At 37.0% G+C, this 19,294-nt stretch overlaps 1 protein-coding gene across 4 annotated transcripts in view; it reads right to left on the minus strand.

Moving 5' to 3' along the window:
• The window catches only part of HHIP (hedgehog interacting protein), a 94,359-nt gene that overhangs the window by 18,835 nt on the left and 56,230 nt on the right, over window positions 1–19,294 (minus strand). For all 4 annotated transcript variants that reach the window (XM_074396862.1, XM_010338636.3, XM_003928012.4 and 1 more), the window contains exons 5-11: window positions 17,813–17,964; window positions 17,241–17,414; window positions 16,179–16,322; window positions 12,415–12,536; window positions 9,580–9,703; window positions 8,516–8,646; window positions 5,953–6,034 (exon numbers count right to left, since the gene is read on the minus strand). In XM_074396862.1, coding sequence (XP_074252963.1) covers window positions 5,953–6,034; window positions 8,516–8,646; window positions 9,580–9,703; window positions 12,415–12,536; window positions 16,179–16,322; window positions 17,241–17,414; window positions 17,813–17,964 — 929 coding nt within the window. The remainder of the gene's footprint in view (window positions 1–5,952; window positions 6,035–8,515; window positions 8,647–9,579; window positions 9,704–12,414; window positions 12,537–16,178; window positions 16,323–17,240; window positions 17,415–17,812; window positions 17,965–19,294) is intronic.

Here is a 19,294-nt window from a genome sequence, read left to right on the forward strand (position 1 = left end):
TTTATAAGCTACATCTTCCTCTAGAAAACATCTTTTCAAAAAATTTACATGACTGTTTTAGACATATCTAATGCAACATTAAATCTGCCTTTATCTAAGGTACTGCAATATCTGAAGATACACTACCTTACGATAAAGGTATCAGACATTCAAAAGTACTAATATCAGACTTCTAGTGTTGCCCTAGAAGAGACAGCGGCAGTCATGGTAATGATGGTGGCGATGTTAATAAAAAAATGCTTTTAAGAGTTTTTGACTCAATATATAAGTCTCACTTTGAAGAATATATTCTTCATCATTCATATTCTCCATTTTATATCTTTTAAAATGAATGCCAATTTCAAGTGGCAATTCAGTCAAGTTTTCATAATAGTCTGTCCAATTACTAAAGGTGATGATATTCTAAGATTCAAAATTGATAGCTTAAGAGTGACTACTTAGTATAAAACAGAAAATTCCTTTGAATGTTGGGCTCATATGTCACATTTCCAGGAAATAGGATATATACATATACCTACAGGAAGACTAATATATATGCTCACCACAAATAACGATAAGCATGTAAGGTGATGGCTACGTTAACTTTACTGAGTCATTTCACAACATTTATCAGAACATCATGTTGTACTCTGTAAATATATGCAATTCTTATTTGTCAATTATACCTTAAAGTTGGGGAAAATTAAGGTTTTAGAGTCATCTTTAATAGTTGTGAGAGGCCAGTGAAGGATTTCAACAAGGGGAGAAATAGAAGTAGTTTTGCATTTTATAAATACATATTTGTCAGCATTGGGAGTAAAAGCACATGATGGTTTTTAAAAATAGGACATAAGCACTTCAAAATAACACAGTTACACAAAGGTTTTTTTTGTAAATTATTATATAATAGTTTCTATTTATTTTGAAATAGGTGATGGTTCTGCATAACATTGCATGTATTACCCGTATGTTTAAGTATGTCTGTACTCATGTACCTGTATGCAAATCTTGCTAAAGTGTAAATAAAATTTTAGTTATGCTCAAGCTGCTACCGTCTATTATGTATGCATGCTCATTCACTCATTAGAAGTTTTGACTTTGATCTTATCCAATTCTGTTGTAGTATATCTCTAAAATCTCAGATGCTATATGGCAGCTTAGGAGGGATTTGTTAGTTGAAAAGGTATTGTGCACCACAACAGGAAATCTAGTATACTAAGAATAAAATATAATCAGTCAGATAAGTGTATATCCATCTTTGGTTACTGGATACATAGAATAATGATGATAGCAGAAAGGTGGAAAATGTTTCCTTGTCTCTTAGACTTCAAATCCACCATGCTGAATGGACTTTTATAGGGCATATACTTGTTCATGACCTCTAGTGTTAAGAAATTCTGTCATGTTTGAAAACTAGTCCCTAGTGGAGCCTGTATCCCTGTTAATAGCTGAAAGGTCAATGGAGCTGCTAAACAGTTTGTATTACTGTCAGGGTGGCCATGAAAACACCACCTGCTGCAAGAGGACTTGGCAGCTGGGTCAACAGGCACTGTGGGAATTTATCAACTTAGGGGGGCCACTTGCATAAAACTTTGACTGATGAATTGGGACTAGACTGGCTTATTGGGCTAAAGCTGCTCTATTATGTATGACTTTCTTTAGGATGGCAGAGCTGCCTGCTGGCTCCCTGAGACATATGTGAAGGATAAACAGAACTGATTTCCTCTTATAAAGTGATTTTTTTTTTTTTTTTGGAAAAAAGCACTCTTTAGCATCCAATGTAATAAGAAGTAGGATGAAGATATTAAGAAAACAATAAACAAGGGACAGTAATTGGGCCATAGGGGGAAGAGGTATGAGGGGCAGTTTTGGATATTGGTCACAGAGGAGTTTCCCTAAACTCCCTAAACAAGGTTTCTGTAAAATGAACTCTTGAGCCTGGAATTTGCATTGTTAATTTATAGACGTCTTAAGGGAATGGTCTGTGTGACTTGGTTGGGTAACAGATAAATGGTATGTTAAAATATAGCAAGAGTGAGTACATAGTAATTAAATCAACATGATGGAGAATAAGTTTCCTCTACAAATTCCTGGAGAAATAAAGCCTGGAAACATTTCAAAACAAAAAAGTTATTTGGTTTAAGTTCATCTAAAAGAAAAATGAAAGAATATTTGTCAATACTATGAAAAAATTTGTGTTCTATAAAAATAAATCTTGGCAGTTACATAACTCTCAGAATTCTTTTATTTCCATCCCCAGGAACATTTATGTAATTTTAAAAGGATTCAGCAAAGAGCAAGCATCCAAGGTATAATTTGGACATTTGAAAACTACGTATTGAAAGTTTTTTTTTTTTTTTTTTTGAGACAGTCTCACTCTGTTGTCCAGGCTGGAGTGCAGTAGCATGATCTTGGCTCACTGCAATTTCTGTCTCCCGGGTTCAAGTGATTCTCCTGCCCAGCCTCCAAAGTAGCTGGGATTACAGGCATGCACACCACACTCAGTTAATTTTTGTATTTTTAGGGGATACAAGGTTTCACTTGTTTTGGCCAAGCTGGTCTTAAATGCCTAACCCTCAAGTGATTCACCCGCCTTGGCCTCCCAAAGTGCTGGGATTACAGGCATGAGCCACTGCGCCTGGCCATATTGAGAGTTCTTAGAAGCTCCATGAAGGTCTGTATTCCAATTTTGGAACTAAAGGAACCTTAAAAGTTGAGAGATCACCTGAAAATAATCCTGAAATGCCTAGAATAAACACACAAAAATTACTAAAGAATGTAATATGTTTAAAATATATTATTTAATCACCTTCACAGCCCTCTGTAGAATGCAGCAGGGACAGAAGTATCACCTATATATTATTTGATGGACAAAGGGGCACACTATGGTGAAATAATCTGTGCTGGGTTCTAAATCTTCTAAGGAAGATTTAGAGACCAGATCAATCCACTCCCTGTCTTACCCAGTTAGACTTGCTCCCAGTCTTGACTAGTTTCAGATGGCACTACTAAGTGAAAGTAAAATTATTGCCAAGATTTTTTGTGCCAGTTCATCTAAATCTGCTTTCCAGAGATGCTAGCTGTAGGAGGCCCCAGCCCATGGCATGCTGGATTCAGTACTAGAGACTTTATGAATCTTGTGAGTTGACTGAACCACCTGGATGATTGGTGTTGATTTGACCCTAACTCTACTCTGCCATACAGTGTGACTGTTCAGTCCTTGAAGATATTCCAGAAGTGTATACAATGTTCAAACATGGAGGCAAATTTAATTCCTTTTTGTTTCCTTGGAATGTTCCTTCTGTCCTTCTGTTTCCTTTTTTTTTTTTTTTCTTAAATTAACTTCTGAGTTCCAGGCATTTTCTATTTTTTTTTCATGCTAAATGATGTCATTTAATTTTTACAACGGGGTCTCTCACCATCCTTTTCTGAGATGGCTGCACACTGTAATTGATTTGAAACTTATGTAAATGATTATGTAACTTATAGCCTTAGATCAAATTGTCCTTACAGACTGAGATGGTAATACTAGAACCTTATCTGTTTTTGCCAAAATGATTTAAGAGATACTGCATATATAGTTTCTATGGTTTCTAAACTCCCTCACTGTGTGTGTGCGTGTGTGTGTGTATGTGTGTGTGCGCATGCGCACACACACGTAGGGAAAAATAGAAAAAACATAAATCTTATGGTAAGAGTATAACTTCTATGGCATATAATACAGAAAATAATAATTTCTTAATTTGCTGCTTTTCTTTCCTTGGGCCACAAATCAACTGATGTTTGAAATCTTGAAAACATTATTCTAACAAGTCTGGGGGCTTCAGTGCAAGAATATAATTAACCTAAGAGTTTAATTTGTGGTATAACAAAACATGTCTACATATTGCTTTTTAGTTGATAAGATTCTTTTATAAAATTCTGCCTCAAAAATTTTAGAAAAACAATCCTGCTCTAACACAGACATCCTGAACACTACTATGCTTATAATTAGTTTGCTTCCAAAATAATCCGGTTCACATACTTAAGTGTCTGCTTATATAGAACTTCAACTCATCTAGGAAGAAATACTATAATAACAAACGTTGATGGCCACATCAAAACAGCACGAGGCTCCCAACAAGTGTTTATAAAAACATTTGCTTTCTTATAGTCAGTTTAATTTTGGAATTTATGCTCATGTCTGTGTACAAGGACGATGTCTTTGGGACTCTGCCACTTCCCCCACCTCCTGAAAAGCAAACACAAATCTTAACCCAAGCCCCCCACATGACATGACTCGCCAGAAACAAGCACCATAATGAGAAGTCAGGCCTTCAGGTATGTCACTCTGAGACCACCCTACTAGAGGAGAGCTAAGATCACAAAACCAAGGTCCCTTATGGGAACCTTGGTAATTAGACACTAATAATAGATTGAAGGTGTAAAATTCACCTCAACTCAGCCACAGACTAAACAATCCAGATGAAGAGAGAAAGATTTTTGTGAGGAGAGAGAATCCATTACGATACTACCAGGTACTTTGCAAAAACATATCAACTTAGTGTAATAGAATAGCAACGACTGTTTTGAAACTAACTGTATTAGATCTGACAGAAATCCCTACACCTCATTATGAATCTATAGAATGCTGCTATTTCGTGAATTAACATTAGTTTGATTTTTATTCTTAAGATTGCCAACTTCAACAATCTCCTAAATGTCTGATTTTTTTTTAATGTCTTTACTTTTCTTATGGAGGTCATTAATTTCACACTTGAGGAAAAAAATTGCTATAGCATATAGATGGGTATTTTTCTTATTGTGAAAGAAAGTGTATACTGTTAAATAGAAAAGGAATGTTATCAGCTTGTGATATGTGATACTGCCCAGAGATCGTTTAGAACTGATTCTTCTTTTTGTTCTGCAAGGGTCAATGTAAACCTACATTTCCCTCAGAAAAGCATTTTGTGATATAGAAAAAGGACAAAAATCTCAGAAAAACATATGAAATTTACAATTTGCAAAGACTATTTTAAAATGCCCTTAGTAAACTTTTCAGATTATTAGAATTAATTCTTTTGAAAGAGACTTGAAATTCAGAAATTGAAATTTGAAAATGGGCTCATGAAAATAATGTAGAAGGAATCTGAAATTTGCAGCATGGTGTGGCTAAAGAGTGATAACTCCTAGTGTTCAACAACAGTGGTGTCTGTGATGATCCTTAGGTTTTTTTATGGTTAGTTGTTTCTAAATTTATGACTAATGTCTTTTTGACAACATATAATTTTAGCAGCTTCTGATAGCTCAGGTTTGATCCAAGAAATTAACAGTGGACTAGTAATGTTTCAAGATGACTAAAGTACCTATGCATACATGTTGTGATGGGTGGGTGGGAAGGACCAGGGGCAAGATAAAAATACTCTTTAAAGGATTAAAACATTCAAGTCTTTCTTTTGCTGAAGAGAATAACAAAACCCTACCTAAGTTTTTATTTGTCTAGTCACTACAGTCTTCATGAGCACTGTGAGCTTTTCAGAGAGTTTCCAAATGAGGCTCAGATGTTGAACTGCCAAAGTAACTTACCTGTTTACTTAGCAAAAATCATACTAAGCAGCTGTCATGTCTGCCAGTATGTTTCTCATTTCCTTAACAATAAGGAGGGTTTATGGCTTCCAACACCAGAGCCTAAGCCACTGCCTCACATGTCAGGCCCCTCTCTGGCTTTTAACTGAGGACTCTGATTCCATGAATATAACGCTGCTCTGTGATGACATCAAGAACAACACGAATGAGCTTTTAAAGCTCTGCATAGTGGCATTAGTCATCTTAGACAGGGGAAGAGGATCCTCTCAGGACAGTGCTGAGCATAAGGAAATGGCAGAAGTAAACATCTTGGCTGATTGCTAATTGTAACGTTTCTGTCATTAATTGAACGAACTAAAATAATGGAAAGAAGAATACTTGGCTTAATGGGATAGAAAGAAATCTCACCTTTTGGGATCTACAATTTTGTAGAGTTTTCCATTGTGAGTCTGGGTCATACTTTTACTGCTTGATAAAATGTAAACTTCACCTGTTAAAGAAAGAAATAACAATAAGTAAATTTACAGCAGTACAGGACCTTACTTCCTATTGCCTGGCAGATATTCTATATGTAAATTTATCTCCATCTATCCACAAGAAAATCCCTTGCCTAAAGATTATGCAAGAGTCTTACAAGATTGCCTTCACAATGCATCCAGAATTCCAGATTTCAGTCCCTCCTTTAGCAGTAGCAATATCCTGCCACTACTCAGTGCAAGCAGATATTATTTCTCACCTAGATTATGACTACAGCCTTCTAACTGAGCTCCCTGTTGCCACTCTTGTTCTTCCGTGTGTATTGTCAACCTACCAGCCATAGAATTCTTTCAAAGAAGTTAGATCATGTAAGTTAAATCACAGTCATTTGTTTCAATGCCCTGCAATAGCTTCTTACCTCATTCAGAGCAAAAGCAAGTCCTGACAGAAGCACTTATTGCTATAACCTCATCTGCAACGTTTTGCCCTCTTGTTCACTCCTTTCCAGTCTCACTGGCTTGTGGTTTCACACATGGGAGGCAGTTTCCCAGCTCAGGATCCTGTTTCAGGTTCTTGCTGTTCCAGGCTCCTGTCACAGGCTCCATCTTTCTGTGAGTCTCCACTAGATTAATCTTTTCCCCTCCTTCAAGGCTGTACTTAAATATTACCTTTCCTGACTGCACTTTAAAATTGTGCCTTCCCCAACTCCCAACAATTCCCTTCACTTCTATATTTTTCTTCAAAGCATTTATTACCCATTTATAGACAGTATTTTTAAAAAATTATTTTCATTTTTCTCCTCCTTTATGACATAAATTTCATGACATTAGTTTAGACTTTTTGTCTCTTTATCCACTGCTGCATCCCCAGCATCTAGAACAGAGCTTTGCACAGAGTAGGTGCTCAATAAATACTTGTAGAATGAATATTGAATGGCCAAGTTTTATCTTGATTTATTTATGTGCAAGACTGATAGGTGTTGGTTATCAAGTTGTTACTATTAATTGATAATTTGAGGCCATATGAAATTGGGTTGCACCTTCTTAATCTTTAGCTTTTTAGGAGATAAGAAAATACACCACAATATGTTAAAATAAACATTGCAGGGAGAGAGAGAGAGAGAAAGGGACCCTGATGCTCAGTCTCAACTCTCTAAACTCTAACTCTTTTTTTTTTTTTTTTTTTTTTCCAGACGGAGTTTCGCTCTTGTTACCCAGGCTGGAGTGCAATGGCGCGATCTCGGCTCACCACAACCTCCGCCTCCTGGGTTCAGGCAATTCTCCTGTCTCAGCCTCCTGAGTAGCTAGGATTACAGGCATGCACCACCATGCTCAGCTAACTTTTTGTATTTTTAGTAGAGACGGGGTTTCACCATGTTGACCAGGATGGTCTCGATCTCTTGACCTCGTGATCCACCCACCTCGGCCTCCCAAAGTGCTGGGATTACAGGCTTGAGCCACCGCGCCCGGCCTTAAACTCTAACTCTTGATATGAACTGTGTTCATAATGGTGAAATACAACAGATGGGGTACTCTTTTAGGAGAAAACCACCCCATTTATCACCACTACTTTCATATAATTCTATGTATTGAATTGATCATGTGAATACAAAATTAGAAGCTGTATTTATAATTACAGCTTTAAATAAGTTTTAAAATTTATATTTGGTCCTCTCTCATGAAATAATCCTTGATTTAGTCTATATTTCTCTTTTTCACTCTATTATTGTGCACTAAACACACCCTGCTACTTTTCTACTTCTGAAAAGGATGTTACACAGTTTGTACCAAAAACGTAGGCACAATAGAAAAAATAAAAATGAAAGTAAAAAGCAAAGGAATATAAGCGAGAGAATTAATACTTATTTTGTCAAATATTTTATAGTTTACCTCATTTAATCCTCACAACAAATCTGTCTGGAATTTATAGTTTAAAAATGCAAAATACCACTCTCAATACTTTTATTTATTTTATTTATATAAAGGGAGTCACTATGAAACTACATTTACCTCTGTAATTTAAATTAGTCGATAGCAAAATTTTTACTCATTGACTGATCATGTTTCAATTTCAACTTCTTTTTGCTTGTTAAGCTGCATACATTTTGATAAACATGCATATTGTATGTTATACCATAGATTGTCCCATGTTAACATAATTTCTATTCTATTAGAGATGCATATAATAAAAAATATCATTAAACAGTTAAAAAATTATATCTTCAGAACTAAAAAGTTCTTTTTCCTACTTCCCATTTTTCTACCTTGCATTTTAGTATTTCTAGTGTGGAAATAAAATATAAAGGCCCTCAGGGAAAAGTTACTTGTAGATAATATGTAACTGGACCATCTTAATTTTTGGAGTAGATCATCTTTGCTGTAGATTACATTCCTAACAAGTAGAGGATAAGATTGCTATATTTATTCTTCAGGGCAGAACAAAGCCTCTGGAAAGAAGTGAGGATGAATCTTAACAAATCTAATTTATACAGTACCTAGCTCATCTTCTCCAAATCCCAAGATGTGGCCAGAAAAGTAGCCTCTGCAGGACCCACTGGTGCCGAGACAGAGTGGTTTTTCTTGCCATTGCTTTGTCACAGGACTTTGCTGGAGAGTTAAGAAATTCCTACAACAAAACATACCAGAAACCTACAATGAAAACATGCTTTGGTTCAAATATGACAATAAAATGTTTAAAATAAAATTCATAACAGTTGCTTTTCCATAGACCTGGCTTCTAAAGGAAAAAATAAAATAGCCCGTAACGTGTGTGAGTACTGTGAAATTCCCATATGTGGAGAAAGTACTTAAAGATAGTATTTTGTTTGGAGGGGGCACTAAAAGTACCTGAGTATGAGAAAAGCCTTCCCCTTCATCCAGAGAATGATACTTCCTCGCCAGGACTAGACTGCATGCTGTGCTAATAATCAGAGAGAAGAACAGGGGAAGAGCATGGGGTCGGTACATTTTTCTAGTTCCCAGGAGCGATCCAGAGTATCAGCTCTGAATGCCAGTGACTTGGGAAACAAGATTCTTAATTTGGATTTCATCACAGAGTTTCTTACAATGATCTACAATGTTACCTTGCAAATTGAGACTAAAATTTAATTTTGTATTTTTACTTATAGAGACAAATTATGTTCTCTTGCTTAAAATCCTGAAGATTTGGCAAAACCAAAAATCTTTATCCTTCTAATGCAATTTAAAAAATATTTATAGAGCAGGTAAAACAATAGTTTTTAAATTATTCATTGTCATAGTAAATTTGTGTTGCGGATGAAGGGAAGAGGCTAAATAATATGAAAAGTCCATCTGAAGATTTCTGTGGCCTTAAAATTCATTTTGTGAAATTTAACAAGCCTGTTGGGAAGCATTTTTTTTTTTGGTAAGTTCTTCAACTAAACCATTATATCTATGGAAGTAAAAGTAAATAATATTTAAGTTTGTTCCCCATCTGATCCACAAAAAGAGACACTCATTTGAATATTCTGTGGCAGTTTGCCAAGCGATTAATGGATATGTTATTTGGTATATCATATTGTAGTATCAGGTAACCTACCCGTTACGATCTCCAAACACATAGCTTCCATACAATCTTTCTGACTGGCAGCCCCGATATACAAATCCACCAACCAAAGGACCATTACTGAATGGCTTGAATTCTAAAAGTGAGGGCTCACTTTCTGGAAAGAAACATAGCATTAGATCAAATGAAACATATTTTCATAAAGTAAAAGGAATTTTTTAAAATTATACTTTTAAGTTGTGGGGTACATATGCAGAATGTGCATGTTGGTTATATAGGTATGTATGAGCCATGGCAGTTTGCTGCACCTATCAACCTGTCATCTACATTGGGTATTTCTGCTAATGCTATCCCTCCTCACCCCTCAAGAGGCCCTGGTGTGTGATGTTCTTCTCCCTGTGTCCACGTGTTCTCATTGTTCAGCTCCCACTTATGAGTGAGAACTTGTGGTGTTTGGTTTTCTGTTCTTGTGTTAGTTTACTGAGAATTATGGTTTCCAGTTTCATTCATGTCCTTGCAAAGGACATAAACTCATTCTTTCTCATGGCTGCATAGTATTCGATGATGTATGTGTGCCACATTTTCTTTATCCAGTCTATCATTTGTGGACATTTGGGTTGGTTCCAAGTCTTTGCTATTGTGAGCAGTGCTGCAATAAATATACATGTGCATGTGTCTTTATAGCACATGTATATTTATTGCAGAATGATTTATAATCCTTTGGGTATATACCCAGTAATGGGATTGCTGGATCAAAGGAAATGTACACCAAGCAACAATTACTACTGTAATTTAACTCTAAAATGTGTTCTATGATATACCAAAGGGATTCTTGCTAGAGATATTTACTGAAAATAGTATCCATATTTCATGAAAATAGACCTCCTTGTACAGCTTAGAGAAATGAGAATACTCTGCAAACACTTGCTGTTGTAATTTTCAAGACCTACCAAGTTTTCAGTGAAATCAGAATTTGGATATTTTGGGACTCATGATTATTTACTTTAGAACCAAAATACTTAAAAAAAACATTTAAGGTTTTACATGCTAAGTTTTGTGTAGAAATGCTTCTGCATATATTGAGTAAATTGAGTCAGACCTCTGTCAAAATATATAAAATGTTTAAAAGCCTACACTTTAATGAAAATAAAACATAGTACATAGAAGGTCTTTAAACATGCATTTATTCTATATGTGAAGACGTTGTAACCCAGTCAAGTAATATCTTCATTCAAAATATTTTAATATTCTGTTCAGAGAGTCGTGTGGATAAAAAAGCCCATTTCAATAACTCTTGAGCTACATGTGTATAGCCTGTGTCTCTATCTTTCTGTGCATGCCATTACATGCTTGAATATATGCATGCTAACTGTACTGGAAAAGCTCTAAAACCACTTGCAAATTAATATGAAAATTACCTTTTATGTGTTTAATGTCAAATAAGTATTATCAACAGCTTTTATCAAAAGCTTTTGTGGAAAGATAGTAATTTTAATGACCTCTTTCCCTTCCACGCGATTATGATATATATGAGACTACAAAAAAATAGAAAAGTTAAGAAAAATTTTAAATAATGAGCACACTGAGAGGTAGCATAATGGAATAATTAAGGTCACAAACTGGAGTTAGGCTGCTCAGATTCAAATCCTGACGCTGCCACTTTGTGTCGTGTGAAAATTAATCTTTCTGTGCCTGTTTCCTCATTTGTACAATGTGGCCAATGATAGTGCCTATCACATAGTGTAGTTCTGTAAAGGAAATGAGTATAAAGTGCTTACTACTGGGTCTGGCATGTAGTAAGCACTGTAGATGTGTTTTAAAAATACATAAATGTAGGGCTGTTGATATTGTAACCAATTTTAGCTTAACCTCAATTAATGTGACTGTAGAATTTTGTTTAATCTGCAAATACAGCCAAAATTTCATCTAGCTAGTGAGGCATTAGGTTTTCTTTTTTTTCAAAGCACATTACTCTTTGGTTTGGCTTTTAAAAGATGCACGTGCATGTACACACACACACACACACACACACCCCCCACACACACAAACACAAATACCTGAAAAAAAAGTAAAATAACTGAATACCACATGAACTAACACAGCTGCTTCATTCCTGGTGTTAAATAAATATCTGTATTGAATGAGTAAATAGAAGAAGCAATCAATTTAATAATCTTAATCTGCTGTGTTTCCTGAATCATAATAATGGTTGATATATTGCTTCCTTCAAAAGGAATACATTCTAAAATATTAAAAAATACTAAGTGTTTTGAACTTTATTATCCAACTTTGTATTTTTACATGTTCTCTCTAAATATTCAAGTATTCATCTTACTAAAAATACTGCTTAAATGTCCCATTCCCGTGACTTGTTTTTACACATTGATTACTTTGTTTTCTCTAAAATAAACATTTCTTTTAAAAAATTACATTTTTATCTGAATCACTTACAGTTTTCCTAACTACTGAGACAGCCATGTTGGATGTTGAGAAATGTCTTACTTTTAACACTTGTTCTTTCTCTGCATATATGATGTTAAGACAAACTCTCCCTTATTGAATAGAAGTTATTCATCTTGATTCTCTGATGAGCAAAATATAAGCTGCTAACTTTCGAAGGCCTGTTAAATTTTTTGGACCTACTGAGAACCATTTAACCCATGATCATTAACCAGATGGAACCCTCAGGGCTTGTAAGAGTCACTGGAGCTTTAAAAAGTGAGCAATTTACTCCCTTGTCATTGTCAGGCCAGTGTTTTTATGCTTTCCCAAATGCTCATTTTTCAGAAATGCTTTTCTCTTCAATTACTAAATATACTAAAACAAAACTGGAATTAAAGCAAAATCAGCAAATTATGCTCTACATACCATAATCTTTCCCCTTTATTATCTGTAGGATTCTGGCTGATGATCTGTTTTTTCCATTGGAATCTGAACAAAGTATAGTTAAATTGATGTTTATATCAGTGGGATGTCGATCCACGGCACATCTGCATAACAAAAGAGGGGATACACATTAATTCCTACCGTGATCTTTTCCAAGCTCAGACTGGAGACTCCTGACATAGGAAGGAGACTTTTGGGTATTGGCAAGGATCCTGTGGGCAACTTAGTTTGGATCTTCTAGAAACCACTGAAGGAAATAGTCTGATGTGTTTGCTTTCTTGGTTGAAGCTTAATAATCTATGGAATATATTTCTTAGTCTCTGTTGTTATGACTTATAATTTCTTCTGTTATAAATGTCCATACTGTCTTAAAACAATTGTGAACCTGTTCTTAAGGAATATCACATGTATAATACACTGTTGAAGTATGCAAATAAGAATCAGTATCACTATCCAGGAACAGAAAACCAAACACCTCATGTTCTCACTCATGAGTGGGAGTTGAACAATATGAATACATGGACACAGGGAGGAGAACATCACACACTGGGGCCTGTTGAGGGGGGTGCCGGCCAAGAGGAGGGAGAGCATGAGGACAAATACCTAATGCATGTGGGGCTTAAAACCTAGATGACGTGTTGATAGGTGCAGCAAACCACCATGGCACATGTTAACTTATGTAACAAACCTGCACGTTTAGCACATGTATCCTAGAACTTAAAGTAAAATAAACTAAAAAAAAAAAAATCAGAGTCACCACCAACTCATCTCTGTGTCACACAATACATTAGTTATAATATTAATTTTGGGTTTCTTACATGAAATTGCTGCATTCTAAAACTTAGGCTGCTCTACCAAAGGAAAACATGTGCTCCTTTTCAGGGACTGTAGTAAAGCTGGTCCCTGCAAACACTGAGGTATTTTATGCTGACTCTGATTTCATGTTCTCCATCCCTATATGGGGGCCAGAGTATCTCTGTGACTTAAGCCACCGACAGGAAGCTCCGTAAGGGGAGGTGGCACTTGTAGCTTCATCACTATCTTCCTATCATCTGGTTCAAAGCCAGGAATATAAGAGGTGCTCAAGGTTTGTGGAATATTTAAATCGCTGAGGGACTGGGCATGAGGGGGAAGAATAAAGTTAAAAAATACAACTTTTGCAGTTCCCAAAAGGGTGGAAAACAGACTTGCCTTGTTTTTAGGTTTCTCAGTCTTGGCATTACTGACATTTTGGGCCAGGTAATTTTTTGTCTGGGGAGGCTATGCTGCCAGCTGCAGGGTGCTTCGCAGCGTCTCTTGCCTCTGCATACTAAAGGTCAGCAGCATCTCTCCCTCACCCCCCGCCACACCCTCATTGTGAAAACCAAAAATGTTTCCAGACCCTGCCAAATGTCCCCTGGGGGTTAAATTAGAACCGCTGTTCTAGGCCAAAAAAATACATCAATTACTCAAAAACAAACTCAAACCATTGGAGCTATTAAAGAAATGTAAGAAATAAAATAAAAGAATTGAGAGTTGGTGCTGGTTCTTAAGACACAGAAGAGTCATGTAGCAATTATTAAAAAACAAACAAAAAACAAAACATAAACTCTTGGCTTCAGATGATCCCATTCATAATAGGAAAACCATAAGCCTGACCTGCCAAAGATGGGTTAGTTGTTTTGTGGCAACAGTCCCTTTATTGTCCTCTCTAGTTCAATGATTCACAGACCACAATGCCTGGCAGGGATCATGGCAGAGTCATGCTGTGTCTTAAGGTGGAGCTGCGCCCACAGAGGGAGAACATTTTCCCCCATTACCTTTCTTTGAAGATAGAGAAACTATGAGAAAAAGAGGTTTGACTTGTTTCCAACAAGAAACAGCAAATCTGGAAAACAGGCCAGGCCTCACAGAGGTGGGGTTGCTGGGGGCTTTGAGCTATGGCTCTGGCTGAATACCAGGTCCATTAAGAACTGCTTGACCCTTGTAACCTTCAGTTTCTTATGTGAAAAAGGGTCTTGCCAGTGAAACTCTCTGAGTGACACTATAATGGTGGATGTATGTCATTATCCATTTGTCTAAACCTACAGAAAGTACGACACCAAGAGTGAACCCTAATGTAAACCATGGACTCCGGGTGATTATGACATGTCAATGTCAGTTCATCGATGGTGACTAATGTCCCACTCTATGGAGGATGAAAATGGGAGGGGCTATGCATGTGTGGGGCTAAGGATAGTATAAAAATGTCTGTATCTTTTTCTCAATTTTGCCATGCATGTACCACTGTCCTGAAAACTAGTCTATGAATAAAAGGGAAGTGGGAGAAGCGGGGCTGATGATGAGCTTTGCTGAGAAGCAGAGAGGAGATAAAAGTACACAGGATACTTAGTTCAGCACCCTGCAGTAGAGTGCTTCATAAAAGTTTGCCTTATTTTTAGCCAATAATTAATTTAGTTTTCTTTCTGCTTCATTAAATCGTCTTCTGCTTAGAATACTCTTGGAGAGAGGTGGAATACAACCACGACTTTTCCTTCAGCCCTCTGCCCCAGAGGTGCGGAGGCTCCGCAGCCCAGGCGTCTTGCCACAAGTCTGGTCTCTAAGCACCTCATCCCGTGTTTTTGGACTGAGGTTCAGGACCCCCAGGAAAGTTGTGAGAAAGCTCCAGTGGGATTGTGGTGACTCAGGCTGGCTGACTTCAAAGTGTTGCTTTGTGGTGGTATCTGTGAGTTCTGAGCTCTAGGAATGGAATGTGACAGTTTCCTCCACATCCTGAACCCACCTTAAGTATTCCCTGTCGCACAGATTTTAAGATCTGCTGAGATGCCAAAAAGGAAATGAACTGTAGACTTGGGCTTTGATGGAGGGGAGATGAAGGGCATGAGGGATTATAAAAATAAAAGGTTTGAGAAATATTCACCTTGCACATAGTGAACACTCAATAAACATTAAATGGTAATAATAACTTACCTAGTAAATGAATGAATGTGGCCACATATCCCTGAGTATGAATAATAGACCATAGACTGGATGAAGCTTTCGTCACTGAATTGCTGTATTATATTTCATAGCATTTAAAAAGAATGTACCTCAAATTTCTCACTTTACATACTTTTCAGTTTTTCTTTATTTTTGTTCACTACACTACAAACAGCTAATATGGAGTCCTTAATATTTGCAATTTTTTCAAAGTGAAATAAAAGTTAATGTTTAGCTCAACTCCTTGCAAATGAACACTGCAACATCGTATCTGAAGTGAAGCTATGAGAATAAGAATTGCAATTTATTAAAAACCTACCAGGGGTCAGACACCCTATTGGTACTTTACTTACAGATTTTTATTTAATCATCGCAAGGCAGTTATTATTCACCCCCATGTAATATATAAAGAACTTAAGATTTAGTGGGATTTAAGGAGACAAATCAAAAAGTTCATCTCTCTACACTGTTCAGATTAAAGTCTTGGTCATTATACTAGTCCAACAGTGTTTATCTGATAATAACCCCTCCACATTTTGAAGTGAATTTTTCTCTATGAATGTGTCCTTTGCCTTGTCTAATCTGCCTTCTCAATCTGCTTCTCATAGTAATAGAAGACAGAGTACTAAATACTCACTTGAGTAACGACCTGCTGTGGCTTCAGAGGCACGGCCTTAGATACCACTTTTGGCTGTTCTATTATGGTATATGCTCCATGCTGTGTTTTCCCAGATCCCAGATCCCTCCCTGCCTTTAAAGTCAGTGAGAAGACAGACTTGTGTTCTCACCTGCCTGGATCGTGGAGCCCGTGAGCAAACACTTCAGGGGGCTGGTTGGTGCTGTTGAAATGCGGGTTGCTCCTTGGTATGGAATAAGGCACGCTGCACATGTCTGTGTCCACTTCCAGCCGTAGCACTGAGCCTGTGAAATCACTGAGAAGTTGGGGGACAGAACATGTATTTTACATTTTCATTATATATTTCATCTATATTAAATATGGTGAGGTTGCTCTAGTGATAAAAGAATCATCTCGTTACTTGAAATAAAATTATTAAAGTGGCTGGACGCAGGGACTCATGTCTGTAATGGCAGCACTTTGGGAAGCCACGTGAGAGGTGAGAGGATTGTTTGACACCAGGAGCTCGAGGCTAGCCTGGCAACATAGCAAGACTCCATCTCTACAGAAAATGTTAAAATGAGCCAGATGTGGTGGCATGCAGCCAGGATGATCTCGTGAGCCCAGGGGTTTGAGGCCACATTGAGCTATGATAGTGCTGCTACATTCCGGCCTGAGCAACAGAGTGAGACCTTGTTTGAATAAATAAATGAATAATAAAATAAAATAAATTCGTTATTGTGGAAAATGAAACCGGGGCATTCCAGACAAACGACTGAACCAAGACACGGCATGATGGTGGCTGAGGGCTGTGGCATCAGTAGTACACTGCTTTTTGTTTTTGTTTTTTTTGACTCTGTTCTCTTAATTTTTGTCAGACTAAACCTATGTATTCTACATCTCCCAAGGGGCTTCACTGGGCCGTGTTAGCCCATTGCGCAGCGTTGAGAGGCAGTGTGTACAGGGCCCCTGTTTCTCTGTGCTGTGTGTAGCAGAGGCAGCCCTGCAGCAGAGAACTACACAACACTAATTCTTTTTATGACAAACAAAAGATCACATAGCATGTTAGTGAATTCCTTTTCATTTCATAAATGCGGAGGCTGACAACACAAGTTAAGCATTTAACCAAGGTGACCATTCAAAGATGGTACTTAATTCACTGGTGCTGAGCTTTTCTCCTGTTACTTAAACCATTTCAACCTTGAGAGGAACCCATTTGTAATCAGCCGTTTACCTTAACCCATCCATTTCTTCCATATCATCCAGTGTGATCATCCCGTCACCGAGAATGATGTACAAAAAGCCGTCAGGGCCAAAGAGCAGTTGTCCTCCCAGATGCTTTCTGTGGAGTTCTGCAACTTCAAGAAAGACTCTGGCTGTTCTCAAGTCAACTTGGTGGGGATTTTTTCTACATTGTGGGAAGAAAACAATGCCATGATTGTTAAAATATGTAAGGTGAGTCCGCCAGAAAGTAAATAGTACATAAATGGGAAAACAAACTCCTGGCACATAGTAAGTAAGTAAACATATATGAAATGGAGCTAATAGAAATTGCCGAAAAATTACGTTGTTTTCCAAGTTTCAGAAGTAGCCTTTAAGTTAAAAGACAACTGAAGAAAAATGTCAAAACCATCATTCTCAATTTATCTTAAAGACACATACGGAGTTTTCAGCAAGATGGAGATAATGATTTAATTATTGCCACCTTATGGCTACTTCTTTGCAACTTCTAAATAAAAAAGCTTATGAAAAGTTGATGAGAAAATAAGATAAAAATTTTTATGCTTCGATGGCTTTTAGTGATACCTGGATACTGTGTATTCCACAACCCTAAGAATGTGGTCATGAGGCCCGATAGCCCACCGTTCTTGGTTGGTGGTATAAGACACATACAGCTTTCCATTTTTCTTGTAATTGGGATGGAATGCGAGGCTTAGCAGTCCTCTTTCATCTCCTCCCTGCAGTCAAATGAAAAACACAAAGAATTGTAAAGTTAATTATGTTCTTTATTGTGTTTCAACTGGAACCCCAAAAGAGTCTCTTTCTTTCTTCTGGATAATCTTTGCCCAACCTCTTTTCTTTTCTTCCTGGCCTACTGCACAGAAAAGGATTATAAAACATTTCACTTTGTGGAACTCTTTAAGGGTTAGAACAAGACAATTGTCTTGTGTGGTTGTCTATGCGCAAGAGTCTTACAGCACTTTTGTCAAGTGATTTGTGTATGTAATCTTGGTACGCTAGGAAGACAAGTTTAAGTGCTGTGAAGAATTCTTTCCTGGGTTACTAGGTTGCTTGTAGTTCATAGAAGACAAATAAAAAGGTTCATAATCAACAGTCACTTCTAATCCAAGTCTCCAAAACCTAAAACACAGTGTGGGCTGCCAACTCCCACTGTCTTGGCAATATGTTTAGAAAACAGTTAAATTGCTTGTGTAATATGTAAACCTTTGCTTTGCCCTGGGGGCATCTACATCAGTTGTCACAACGATGGTGGTCTGTTCATCATAGCTAGGTAATAGGCAGCCTTGCCTTGCCTATCTATATAGAAATAAGACATTGTTACATGAATCCCTTTGCTGCATAGGGTTTTTCTTTGCAGAAGGATGAAGCAGAGGGAGGGGGCTTAAAGGCAACGGCTGGGGAAGGAGTGGGAGAAATGCTAGAGAGGAAAGGGGACACTAGGAAATCAAAGAAAAATCCCAAACAACTTTCTTTGTTATTATATGAATGTCAAGGATTGTATATATTAAGCATGCCAAATGCTATAACAATTAAAACATCATCATGTTCTTAAATAGAACATTTATCTTTATTTTCTGCTAATTCAACTTGTTGAAATTCAATATGGTCTCAGCCTTTGTTTTATCCCACAAGTAGTCTAGGAATTTCTATAATGAAATCAAAGTAACTAAAACTTTCTAGATCAGAGCCTTAAAGTTCACATACTAGTAAGCCAGGGAGCACTTTCTCGATGAAAAACATGTCATAGAAATTGAATGCTGCAACTGCTGATAGCACATCACCTTATTTATTCCATTAAACGTCATGACATATCCTATGGCAAAACACTATGAGACGTTATTCCTTCTCAAGTATTAGCAGAGAAAAACAAAATCTCTAATACTGCAACCTCTTCATGAGGTCATGTTCAGTCATGGAATCAATCACTCCCATGTTTCTGTCCCCCACAGAACAGTATATGTTACTAGCAAAGCATAGAACTGTTTGTAGTTCTTATTTTACGTGGCATTCAGAATTGAAAGCTTTAGGCATAAAACTTTACTTTTA

The sequence above is a fragment of the Saimiri boliviensis genome, chromosome 3 (genome assembly GCF_048565385.1).
Source record: "Saimiri boliviensis isolate mSaiBol1 chromosome 3, mSaiBol1.pri, whole genome shotgun sequence".
In the NCBI taxonomy this organism is placed as follows: domain Eukaryota; kingdom Metazoa; phylum Chordata; class Mammalia; order Primates; family Cebidae; genus Saimiri; species Saimiri boliviensis.